The sequence below is a fragment of the Aulonocara stuartgranti genome (genome assembly GCF_965226115.1).
Source record: "Aulonocara stuartgranti genome assembly, chromosome: 18".
NCBI classification, from domain to species: domain Eukaryota; kingdom Metazoa; phylum Chordata; class Actinopteri; order Cichliformes; family Cichlidae; genus Aulonocara; species Aulonocara stuartgranti.
In genome coordinates this window covers 24,002,745-24,016,351 of record NC_138954.1, presented here as the reverse complement: position 1 = coordinate 24,016,351, position 13,607 = coordinate 24,002,745, and the positions used below count along the sequence as shown (strand labels likewise).

Here is a 13,607-nt window from a genome sequence, read left to right as displayed (position 1 = left end):
GTTTGTGCCCAGCAACAACATCCATTATTCACAGCCCTGTATTTACCTCTCACAGACACGCACAGTCCATGCAGCAATGATCCAGGAGGATATACTGAACACCAGCAGAACAGTTCCTGGACAGATGGTCATGAGGGTCTTCATGACAAAGCGTGTGTTGAAGTTAATCTTGTTGAGGGCGCCAATGCTGCGGGACGAAGCGTCCGTGAACAGCTTGCTGTGGAGTAACATGACTCTGCCAATCAGGTAGAGTCTCAGGAACATGGGGATGGAGAGGATGATGTCCACATCCGCGTCGGCCACCGACGGCGTGTAGGTAAAAGCCAGCCGCGCTGTCCATGTGAAGACATACTGGCCCGGGATGGGGTGAATGGCACACACCAGTAGTTCCAGCACGATGAAGAAGATTCGCTCATACGTCATGGCTATCCTCCAATCATCCGCACCATTGTCGACCATAAACAGCTGAAGGAAAAGACAGACTGAGGTCAGTTTGGATAAAGTTAGAATTTCCTTCCACACTCAACTTCTTTTCCTTCTACACATCTTTAATACATTTTCAACCACATGGACCTTTGAATGAGGCCTCATAGTATTGGTGTGTTTGTAGATGATCCATAAGACATGGATGCTGCTCATGATGGCCAATACTTGATCTACAAATATCAGCCATAGCATTAAAAACACCTGCCAAAACTTGTGTAGATCAAAAATGTCAGTATACTGGGATGGTGGGAGATGGTGATGGTGAGTTCCTCTGGGCTTGTCTATGAGAAATCCAACATTTCTCAAGCAGAAGATCATCATTGTTATTCTTCTTTCTTTCTTCTTTTTTTTTTATTTGGCTGATCTTTGTAAATCAAGCTAGCAGACAAGAGTAGCATAGGTGTCTTATGTTTTGATTTATAAACAACACACCACTAAGACTCAAATAAGCTAAGGGCAAATACATAATAAATATACGGAGCATGAGATGTATGGCAGTAGTTCTAGTTATCCCAGGAAAACTTTACAGAAACTCAAATACAATAAAACAGAAAACAACTGTATAGATTCATCAAGACTACTGTTTGCAAATAAATAATACAGTGTTTCTGGACAACAACTTAAGAGTCATTTAAGAGTGATTTTTTTCCACCCCACTGGAAAACCTAAATTGTGCAATAAACCTTTAAGCATAATTTTTACAAAAGTTGTGAGAAAGTTTAATAAACACAACATTTTCAAGAAAAAAAAACAATTGAAATCGGTCAATTGTTTTGTGGTTTGAGGTTTAAAGGGTTAACGGCTTTAATTTAAGATAGGTTTTTCTCTACAGTGGCAACAAAACATGCAGCCTAATACTGCTGCAGAGGTTCCTGTGAATATGCTGCACATGTAGGTTACTCTTCTTTGCTTCTGGCCAGGTCCTTACTGTTTTGGGTCATTTTCTTTCTTTAGAAAGACAAAGTAGTCCATCTCCCATTGTTACCTGTTGCCCTTTTTTCTCCACCATCCTCTTAGCAATATAAAATACTAATTGTCGCACTCAGGATAGCATTAATGATGCATCAGAGTTTACAGTGACATAGTTTTCCTACACTGCCTTTGTACAGACAGCGGGGTTTGTAGGAAATGTCAATATTTAGTGATGTCAGTTTTGTTTGTGTAAACTATTTAGTAACAATTTATAATCACAATCATTAATAGAGCAAAAACTAATCATTTTATTTATGGAATTTTATTGATTTGAATCAAAACAGACAATTGCAAACACTTAATACTGACTATTCCACCTATAAACATCTATAAAAATGTCATTTTATCAAATGTTTACAATACTTACTTAACTGGCTGTAGTTTAAAGCTTAAATTGGAGATTGCTGTGGTCCTGTTTCTCTCCTGTTTAGTTTTGTTTCCACTTGTCTACATTTTCTGTGAATGATTTTGGAGTGAGACCTCTCACGATTTCTACATGCGTATCACAGGACCAACACTACGTGACATCCTGTATGAATCTGAGCCATCAGAGGCTCTGACAACAGCAATATTTCACACCCTGAGACTGAGGCTCAGTGAAAGGTAATAATAAAAATTAAATGAAAAACTTTATCACAAAATCACAATGACTCTTTGCAGTCACTAACTAATATATTTCATAAACAGTATGAAATAAGTATTGTCTCTTATCAGTTATACACCACATGTACAGTACTCATTACTTTACATTTTGCTACAAACATAGGTGCAGCGATTTATTAAAATGTGTGCAAATGTACATGGAAATACAGCACACAGTTTGTACACTTCCAACAAGCTTTAAAGTCAATATTTGGTATCAACACCTTTATTCTTCATCACAGCCTAAACTCTCTCAGGCAGCTTTCTTTTAATTTCTTGAAGTAGTCTCCAGGAATAGTTCTCTAGGCTTCTTGAAAGACATTCAAAGCCCATCTTTGGAGGTTTCTGCCTTTTGTTCCGTTCCCTGTGAAAATGATCCCACACTGCTTCAATAATGTTAAGGCCCGGGCTCAGGGGAGGCCAATCCATGACTGATAGTGTTAAACTGTGTGCTTTTCTATTCAGGTTTATTTTTTACAGCACTGGCAGTGTTTGAGGTCACTGTCATGCTGAAAAATTAGCTGTTGTCAATCAAATGCTTCCAGATGGACTGGTGACTCAAAGTCTGACTGTACATTGTACAAACCATGACAGAGCCTCCACCTTGTTTTACAGTTAGCTGTAGACACTCACATTATACCTCTCTCCTGATTTCCCACATACATAATGATGGAAATTTAACCAGTTCAGATTTGGCTTTTTCTTTTTTCTTAAGGTCATAGTTTTCAGGTACTTTTAATGTATGCACAACATGTTGAAAGTTAACATCTCACTGGGAATCGCTTAGTTGGTGCCAAAATACACTGTCAAACTGTATCTTTGAGACAGGCTTACAAAAGAAATTAAAAAAAACTTCAGGTCAGCTACAAAGACAAAAAATTACAAGAAAGTCCAGCTCCTTAGAAGCAAAATTACACGGGTTGGGGGGGTAAAGTGGTTACAATCAAGCACTTTTTACAGTTCAACATTTTTTTAAGCTTCAAAAGTTTATCTTTGGGTGGGTGCTTTAAGGTTACACTGAGCTGTCTGCTTCAATTTCAGTTAAAGAGAAAAAAAGACTAAGTGATTTGTATTTAGCGTAGTTTTGCCAGTAGAAATTGAATTCCCAACGGACTTTTTAAAATCAGGTTTTATAATATTTAACTTCTGCCACACTGATCTCAAAAGGTAAATGAATAAACAAAGGTTACTTTTTCTGCAGTGCACTCACCTGGATTTCCCGGGCATGGTACATTATTATAAGACCAAGCAATATAACAGTGGAAAGGCTGATAAGGCATTTCAGTGCAAATGAGTATGAAGATTCCTAGGGTGAGAAACAAAAAGGACATGAGAGACAAAATTAGAAATAGCCACCAAAATTAAAACCATTCTCTTAATATGTGCAAACATCATAGAGTATCATATATAGGAGTACAACATTACAGTCAAAGAGTGTTCACCATTACACAACTCATATTTTCTAGGTTTAATAATAAGATATATACATGTCATTTTAACCTCTATGGTATAGCTATATGTATACAGATAACACTACACAACTGCATCTATACATAGCACCCTCAAACACACACTAACACATATACACACACACACGCTACTTATTAGCTGAAGCTCAACAAGAGCCCACATAATGGGGTTTCACAAACAGCGCAGTCAGGATGTTGCTAAACAATACAGCTGCAGGTGGAGGTGTAGCCTGATATTATCTATGGACACCATTTCCCACCATCTAAACTACCAATTAATCAAAGCCCAGCACTAACAGGGGGACTTTCCACTTAATGGTAGGTGCAGAAAAGGCAAGGATGGTATTAGCAGGGGGCCAGCACAATGAGCACTGCTGATGATAAATAGGCCGGCTGGATGCTCACGCAGGAAAGCTCTTTGTATGTGTGTACGCGTTTGTACATGGGGGCCGTAGATCTAGAAAATGAGAACCTGTGCTACTCAAATCCTCCCCCAACCCTCTATGTTGGTAAAATGCCAACTGATAAATCAATTTAACAACCATGGTGTAAAAATGCTGCTCTGCAGCAGGCTAATGATCATAGTGTTGTTATTACAATAACAACACTGACGACAAACGATTAAAAAAACCAAGTGGAAATATCATTCATAATTGCCAGTGAGATGACAGTCCTTGCTTCTCAATATATGTTGTCCTTTGGTGGTCCATATTACAGAATTATTTTTAGCCATCAACTAGATTGCTTTGCCCCTCAGGTTGGCGACATGTTCTCAAGACATTCTAATGTCTGAAATTGTTTTGAAAGTCCCTGATGAAATAATACAGAGTAAACCAATTAATCCACGTGCCAGAGGTTCAAGGATTTTTAAGTCCCAGTGCTCACTGCCTCTTTACATGTTCCCTCCTTCAGGGCTCAGAAAACCTTTGCTGAGCCGCGAGCGTCTGCTCCATGACGGGACGTGAGATGGAAAAATGGACCAGCCACAGCACATGCTACCTGTCTGATGTGGGAAGGCTGCGGTGCTGCTCAGAGACATTAGGTCATTTCCATTTCAGCTGAGGTCAGTATGATGAATGGACTGAACAAAACTCAGTAACAGTCACAGACAAATCTATTGACTTTCTTAAAACCCCATAAATCATCCTATAGATTACCCCACCAACTTACTATATTTTAGAGCCACAAACCCTTCCTCACACACATATGAAAGAAAGAACACAATTAAAATGCACACACAGACACAAACAGGCAAAAACAAAATCGATCCCTTTTTTAAAGGGAAAAATTGATGCTTTTTAAATAATTTCAGTATGTCATTCACAAAATATTGAAAAACTTCTAATTGCCCATAATGATTACCATGACAGTTAGCACACTCCAATCCTGCACACATAAAGTAAAAATACCCATTAAGACAAGCACATCATATGAATAATTAATGATTCATTATGCATTTTCAGCTTTAAAATTTTCACAAATGCATGCTGCATTCCTCTCTTTCTGCTGACAGTGAAAAAAAGTCTTGTTCAGAAAGTGGTTTATTTACTATAAGCTCATTTATGACTGACTGTAAAAGATCAACAAAGAAAAAGCAGTAGCCCCTTAAACCAGAATTACTTCTAAGGCCAGTAAGGGACAAGTCCACTGTTTGTAGAAAGAAGTCAAATTGACCTAAAAAAAAGTACAAGAAAAATATTTTTTGAACTAGAACTTTGTTGAGCACTTTCTTAAGAGTTTAAATCAACATTTTGTACACGAGGATTAAAAAAAAGGACAATAAAGCAGGATGTGCGATCATATGAGCATGCAGCATCCTCAGATTATGTGACCAGATAAAACCAACATTCTGCAAACTGCAAAAGTGCTCGTTTTGTTTTAGTAATGTAGGCAACATATATGCCAAAGCTGCAATTCTTATAGAACTGACAGGGGGCCTTCCAATGTCCTTGTCTCACAGAGAGTATGAGTCGGGTTTGGAAGTACTTTGCATTTGAGGAGAATGACCGAGAGGTGATAGGTTAAGTGATTTACAAAAGCAACATGCAAACGAGCCTTTTCCACTTTAGTGAAGCTCTTAAAAGACTCACATCCACATTTTTTCAAAGAATTCAAGTCAGTTAAGTATTAGATCATATTAACAACCTCCAAAAGGTCATTCTCTTTATGTTATCCTGGAGATCAGCTGTGACACACGTTTGCAGTTGCTAATGTTATGTGAATGTTCAAGCTAATGTAATGTAACAAACGTTATACCTCATAGTAAACTTTAGCAGGCCACTCAGCAATCATCCTAACATCTCAGTCTGTGCCTGTCAGCAACATAATGTTAAGATTTTCTGCTCTGTACTTTTGTTGCTTTTATTAACAGAAATGTCATTGTTGTAATGTTCAAGTGGTTTTTTTGTGTTTTTTTAAATAAAGAAGTTTAAATAAGTGGGATGGCTCTGTAGTGGTGTACAGATTTGCTTGGCATACTAAAGGTCAGTAGCTCACTGCCAGTCGGCGAAACCTGGGGGCTTTTTGTCCCCTTGGGGTTGTGTCAGGAAGAGTGCTTTGTGTTTAGGTGCATGGTAGTATGAAACTAGTATTATGGCATCCATTCATCAGGTTTTCAGTCAGATTAATTCCTCGCTTGTGACAGCTCAAAACTCAAGGCTTGAGAACAGTCAACAGACCGTGCACTTTTCAAACACTAGCTCTTCTATTCTACTTTGTTTTTACTGACTCCAGAGAAGAAAGAAAACAGCTCTGTGACCTATCATATCGCTGCAGTGTCAGCTCCACAGTAAAAAATAATGTGGTGGGACTTGTGCCGCACTAAGTGAAGGATATTCTTCCCCCATATATGACACACTAGGGTTGACTGTTTGACACTGATGGACAATGACAGGCCAAGGGGTGGTAGCTTGGTCACAACAGTGACCCTGAAAACCCACTGCCTCGCCAGTGTCCTCGTTCAAGAGTCCCTCTTGTCTCTAGAGTGTGCTGCGTCATTGCCACTCCTACAAACTGATGCAGTTTGAAAAAGCTGGAACTTCATTCCCACCTTTTATTCTCACTTGCCGACCTCTTCATTTCTATGTGTCTTTATCTCTCTTTGTATGAATCTTTATGGCTCTTGATGTCCGCTTTGCTCCACTATCCCAGTTTCCTTCTGCCAATAATAGCAATAGCAATGGAATCAGTCCTTTGGGTACGTGCCAATATAATGCCAATAACTAAAACTTTTAAGTAGTGACAAAAATAGACCTACCAGCAAAAAAAACCCCCAAAAAGACAAAACAAGTTCCAAAAAGACAATATCTTTTAATAGAATAAATAGTCTATTAGTCATTGTGCAGATCACATGACACTTCTTTTTACTTCTATTGGAGCAATACTCCCAGTTGCTTTGTTGCATACTGTACGTCAGTGTCTGTGCTAATAATCACTCTTCATGAAACTGACAGCTGCCAACCCCACACAACTCAAACATAACAATAGAAGTGACAACACACAGGGCTCCCACTCATGCATCACACACACACACAGACGCACGCACGCACAACCTACCTTAGTGTAAACCCCCCATGACAGTTCCGTCTCTGTCACCATGACAACAATCCCAAACATCCCAAAGATTAGAGCGTAATCGCTTAACCGTTTCCGCTTCTCAAACAACGCCCTCCGGTGGCCGAGCTTGTAGCCAATGTCCCTGTTCTTCTTCTGGGGTGCCCGCCCACTGCCCCGCCCACTGCCCTCCCTGACCAAGCTCTCGTTGGATGCCTTGCTGGGGTCTTCGCCGCCGTTGCCCTTGGACACCACCACCTCCAGGCCAGAGCTGTGCAGCGTCTGCAAGGGTTGCGTCTCCGAGTCGAGCTCCGCGAGGTTGCGGCGCGACGAGGACGCCAGGCTGCCCACTAGTGGTCTCACCACTCCGCCATTGTACTTGCAGGTGTTCATGGCTATCTGAGGGAGTCGGCCACAGCTCTCAGAGAGGGAGGGCTTGGATCCAGCATGGCTCAGCTTCTTCTGCTCAGTATTGGCCTGTGAACAGGAAGCAAAGGAATTAGCACAATACTACCACAACTTTATAAAAAATAATAATAATAATAATTAAAGGTGTAAAAACCGACAGCAGGTTGAAGAGACGCACAGGTTTAGACTTTAAATAGAGCATTGATGTGGGAGTTACATCACTGCAGCTCTGGAGAGGGCACGGAGACGAGAGGATCTTGCAAAACAATATTGGTTATAAAAGGAGACAAATTTAGTGCTTAGCAGGACATGTGTCCAAGCGTACAGCATGAATCAAAATAGCAATAGTTCTGGTTTCAAAGCCCCACATATGGAGGGTTTTTCCTTGAGTAACAAACTGATAGCTTCTAACCAAGTTACAGCTCTTCATTAAGAACAGCCTGTTTTTGTGAGTAGTAAAAGCAGGATTTTTCCTGTTAAACATTTGGTGCCCTGTTTTTGTGGAGGTTTTCCCACAAAAAGAGCTCCCCTTCAAGAAATGCCATCCAAACTGCATGGCTCAAAAATAAATTAATAATGGATGAAAGGGGTTTTGATGTATAAATAAAACCATATAACCAATATTGGACCCTACAAAGTGCAGAAAATTGAATCTTTGCGCAGCACAAATTTAGATATAAATGATTAATGCACAGCATGGCCCTTTTTCCTGTCAGACAAACATTTTTCCCCTGCAGAGATGAGCAGCTAGCTGCCCAAAAGAGGAGAAGAAGAAGAAGAAAAAAATAACACGGATCTCCTTGATTCAGGTGTCCCAGCTTCTCACTAATTTAACAAAACAGTATAAAGTGTTTATTGCTTTTCATGTCTGTTGAAGGCACAGCAAGCTTACAGGAAAGCTGAAGAACAAAGGATGACACAAGCATCCTTGTGAAAATATTAAGTTTTCACCACTGAAAACAGTATATTCTTCATTATAAGGGGGATGGGGACTCATTTTTTTCTCTTTCGTTTTAAAATCACCTTCTAACCCGATGCCATGAGATGTGCCTCCTATGAGATGTGCCTCCTCTTTTACTGAGTCCTATATCACTTCTGCTGTTCTTGGTAGATAGGAATGAGTTTCTGCCCCGGCAACGCAGACAGAAAATGTTCAATCCATGCAGAGACTATAGAGCAGTCACCCCAGAAGCATCTATCTGCCGGTCTATCCCTTGCCCTTCAGAGACTTGGGCCGATTATCATAATGGGTTATGAAAACTTCACATGGAACAGTGCTTTTTCCGAAACAAGTCAGGGGTGTGCGATAGCACTGCTGGCTCTTTTTTATCAGCCCTGACAAAGCATGCCTAATGCCTTTAAATGTGCTGGTGGGAATACAGAAGGGCAGCCCTAATGGAAATTTACTAACTCTGGGCCTGTGATGCTATCATCTTGCACATATTGTGGCTCCATGAGAACAGGACTAAAGGTTAAGGATAAGTGCAGCCCATAGTGTTTCTAATCCCCTTTCCTGTATTAAATTGCTTTTTAATCTGTGCCATTAGGACCTCTGTACACTTGTGAAGACTGAAGTGAGTGAACTTTACGTTTGAATGACAGGAAAGACTGCAGAATTAGATGCTGATATGGCAGTCCTACCAAAGATGATGGAAGAGGATATAATTAGAACAGGAGGAGCTGAATTTTCCTAATCTAACTTTTCCCGCAGATAAAAGGGTCTTGTGAATGAATTTAAATTAATTCTAACAGTTTGCATCTTATTGACATCGAGGATTAGAATCCCCAAATATGGATTTATTTCAGTGTCAAGTAAAGTTTGAAAAGATTTCACACAAATTATGCCTTCCTCTGGCTTCCTCTGCTTCAGGAAACCCTTGAAGCAGTCAACATAACCCAATACAAAAGGCATCTCAAAACAGTAATTTTTTAAATATAAATTTCAAATGATTACTCATTATAGCCCATCAGAAATCCAGTATCTCAAATTATTATTAGTACACACAGAACATCCCAAGCCAGACAGCCAGTGGATTCAATGCTATGCTATGTTGCACTTTATCTGGAAATCAAGGTCCTGGAGTTTAGTGGAAGATTAAAGTAAATATCCAGGGTATTTTAAAACCCAGTGTAAAGTTTCTGCAGTCTGATGATGTTGAAGGCCATGTTGTCTGCTGGCAGTTGGTCCACTGTGTTTTATCCAGGCCAAAGTCAACACAGCCGCTCAACCAGGAGGTTTTAGAGCATGTCATGCTTCCATCCAAAGACAAGTTTCATGGAGAAGCAGAAAGGGACTTTTTCCACAATACTCTAAATTCTTGAGACACAAATGTCAAAAAATATCACCGGTCGTGAATCAAAGATATGTACAGACTGCGTCAGAAGAGAAACAGCAGAGCTGAATCATCCCGCAAAATACAGCTGGATCGATCTCAACCATAAGCAGTCTGTATTTAGAAAGCCATTTTATTAAATTCTAATAAATATTTCAAAAGTCATTACCAATGCATCAATAAAGTCCTTTTACTAGCATTAAGATCCAAAGCAGAAAAGCCTGTCTTTCCTTTAAATGCTTGGGATTGTCATAGTAACTGGTGAGCAACTGCAAAATATCCTTATTCCTTTGGTTTTAAATGTTATTAACATGATGTCACTCATTCTCAAGAGATAATTTCCAACTTTTGTGTGGGAGGTAAATAACACTGAAGTTTCACTTCTTGCTGATCCCGTGTTATTTTTAGTCTCAGTCAAACTTCCTGAGATGCTTGATATGCAAATATGGATGGCAAACTATAAAAGCTGACAAAAAAATTATATCACAGAGACTTACTGAAGACCACTACTTCAAGCATCGCTTGTGGATTTCTGTGAGAATGTACAGTAAAAAGGTCGTCCAACACAGAGGTATTCTGACTCAAGCGTTTCACATGTATAAGATGGCTTTTTTCCTGACAGTCATCCTTGTGTTTTGAGTGAGTCTGTAAATCAGTGTGTGTTAGTATGCTTACTTCAATAGACTAAACCAGGGGTAGGCAACCTTTCTGATGGCGAGTGCCGTTTAAAATTTCCTCAGAAGTCAGTGTGCCATATGATTGCTTTAGCAATAAATTTAATAACGCTCTATATGAACAGTTACACAATATATAGGACCACTTTATAGAATTATATTTGTTTGCAGATGTTGGCAGCTATCAGCGAATAGTTATCAGCTGTTTTGAAACAAAAAAAGACTTTTTATCCATAACAGCAAATGAACTGTACAACAGAAAATGCAAATGCTATTTGTGGTCTCCTCACAACAATGATAAGAAAAATAAACTAAGCCAATATGGCATGTCTGTTAATACAGAGACACACATGTATGATCTCTGGTCTCCCACTCAGAGACACAGGTCTCCGAGTGTCCAGCATTCAGACGGCTACCTGAGGACACTCATGTGAGAGAAAATCTGCTCACACAGATATGTAGAGCCAAATACTGTCAATAAGGCCTCTGCAATGTTCTGAAGACAGTTAAACTTGTCAGGTAGTGATGTCCAGCAGGTGAAAATGCAAGCTATGGATTCCAGCTGCTTCGATGTTGCATTAACTGACATTAACTCAGCCAGTTAATGCGAGACAAATCCAGCTGCTCATTAAAGATTTCTGGTTTGATCAGAAAATAAAACATTGGTCCATACACCTGAAAGTCCCAATTTGCGATGTGCACCGCTGGCGGGGCCATTTATTTTTTGATGCACCCTCTCAGATTAATTCACTGCGTGTCGTGCCCAGGGCTGGACTGGGACAAAAAAAACAGCCCGGGAAATTTTGACTAGAGACCAGACCACCAGGTATTAAAGCCATAAAGCCTTTGAATGAAAACAGACGCTGCTGTGACAGTGATGTACAGTCTTGTTGGTATATGCATGATTTCTATACATTTTACATCAGATAAAAACTTTGGTTGTAAGATTCAGATAATTATTTAATAACAGCCAGACATTTTAAATGAGAATAAGAAAGTATTTCTTTGTGCCCCCCTTTCGCTGTTAATGCTCTACCTGGCCCCCTGGCAACACTTTGCTAGACCCGCCCCTGCACAGTTACCAGCTGTCAGCTACATAAAAAAGGATCCTGGTGTTATTTGTCTCTCAGAAACAGTTCATAACTTCTCTTCAACTCATTCATGTCACCTAAAAGGTAAACCTGTTTCTCCATCACCTGTTCAGCTCTGATGATTCAGTAAGGACATCTCCTGGTTTCATCTTCATGTTTCCCTCTCATCACATAACCAAACCGATATCATGACCAGCAGCTTTTACAGCTGTGGCTCCAGCAAACATCAGCTGATACTAGAAATTAATATTAAATAAATTCTAACAACAGCTGATCAAGCTTAAACGTGCTGTTGTTTAGCGCGACCTCCGTGATTGCCCCGTTCTGGCGCAAAGTGGGCGATAAACAAACAAGAGAGAAAAGCCGATCAGCTGATTATTGATCAGTTTCATGATTAAAGTAGCAACAGGAGAGGGAGGGGAGAGAATGAGAGGAGAAGAAGAGGCAGCTGTGCGGCTAACGACAGAATAAATCCACCTTTGTGTCTTTTTCCATCCTAGACAACACCAAAAGGGTAATAATTTCTGTGAATGCGGGACGATTCCGTCTTTTTAAGATGGTTGGCAACTCTACTAACTAACCTTATGAATAAAATAAAGTTCACTATCAGTAACATCATAGCACCCACCCAGCTGTATAGAAACTCTGTCATGCTAGCTAGTACGCAGTATGAGTTATTGTAACTGACTGTAAAAAGTCAGCACAACGAAAATAAACTACACCTGCCGACCCAGATAGACTGCAGGTTATAACTTCTTACCTGAAGTTCAGTTCACCTGACACTCGGACCAGCGGCTGCCTCTCCTCCTCCTGCCTTCCCTCTCCCTTATCCACCTGCTGGCCTCCACCACTTGTTAATGTTACTGAATCTGTGGAAGCTCCGCCACAGCCACCACCAAACAACTGAGTTATTTTACGCCAGCATCTGGCCAATCCACCACCTTTCATTGTTTATACCGTTACAAAAATAAATAAATAAATAAATCATCGGGCCACTGAGCAAATGCCCGGTATGCCCGATGGCCAGTCCAGCTATGGTCGTGCCATCAGTTGGCACGCGTGCCTAGGGTTGCCGAGCCCTGGACTAAACTAATAAACCAGCCTGATAGAGTGCCGCCCGGCCAGTGTAGTCCTCTCTCCTTTCTCCTGGTGGTATCTACTTTCCACCATAAACACGTCCCTTTCACTCAGTTTCATGGCTGAAAATTTTGAAATATTTCCAACAGATTAATTACAGTCACTACAGTCACTGTTGAGCAAGTTTTGAAAAATCTAAATTAGTCACTCTGAGCTTTTCCACAATTTCCACTGCAAATCAACCATACCGCTCCATGCAAACATTTCCATTCATTTCAGTCAAATTAAATATTTTTTTAAACAGTACGTTTAAAAAGTAAGAAATGCAGAGCAGCGCTGCGCAATCCAACCGCTCTCTCTCGCTTACCATTGTCATTCACGTGTCGGACGCTCAGTGAACGCAGCCTCTCGTTGCAGATCTTCTACGAAATTGCTGGCTTAAAACGGGTCATTAGCATTAATATGGACCCTGCTGACCGCATGTGACGGGCACACTTTCCAGTCTAAAAGCGCTGTGAACGCCCATCTACTCCCCGACTTCCTGCTTCTGTTGCCCATTGTCCAACCTGATTTGCACCAGTGTTTTGTCCCAACCTGCACACGGGTGTGACTTCTTAAGAAGCAAGTGTTCACCTCCAGTGAAAACAAATTAAATGATCAGCCCTATCATGCAGTACAAATCAATGCTGCGCTTTGGAATGCCATACTCCCACATTAGGAAATTCATAGAAAGGTTATTATAGTTCATTAAAACTAACCTTAAAACTAAGAATACAAAAAAAAAACGTAAGAAAAAAATAAAATAAATCGGTGTAAAGTTTCAGTTAGTTATTATGTAATATACTTAGTTTTTAAGTTTGTTGATCAGGTACAAAAGAGAAAAGAAAAAATCGAAACTTGTCT

At 40.1% G+C, this 13,607-nt stretch overlaps 1 protein-coding gene across 5 annotated transcripts in view; it reads right to left on the bottom strand.

Moving 5' to 3' along the window:
• The window catches only part of kcnn1a (potassium intermediate/small conductance calcium-activated channel, subfamily N, member 1a), a 67,122-nt gene that overhangs the window by 26,372 nt on the left and 27,143 nt on the right, over positions 1-13,607 (bottom strand). For 3 of the 5 annotated variants that reach the window (XM_082512294.1, XM_082512298.1, XM_082512295.1), the window contains exons 2-4: positions 7,125-7,598; positions 3,311-3,406; positions 47-465 (exon numbers count right to left, since the gene is read on the bottom strand). In XM_082512294.1, the coding sequence (XP_082368420.1) occupies positions 47-465; positions 3,311-3,406; positions 7,125-7,598 (989 nt within the window). Of the gene's footprint in view, positions 1-46; positions 466-3,310; positions 3,407-7,124; positions 7,599-12,387; positions 12,595-13,071; positions 13,327-13,607 lie in introns of those variants that run through there. The other 2 variants (XM_082512296.1, XM_082512297.1) reach the window with 2 other exon arrangements.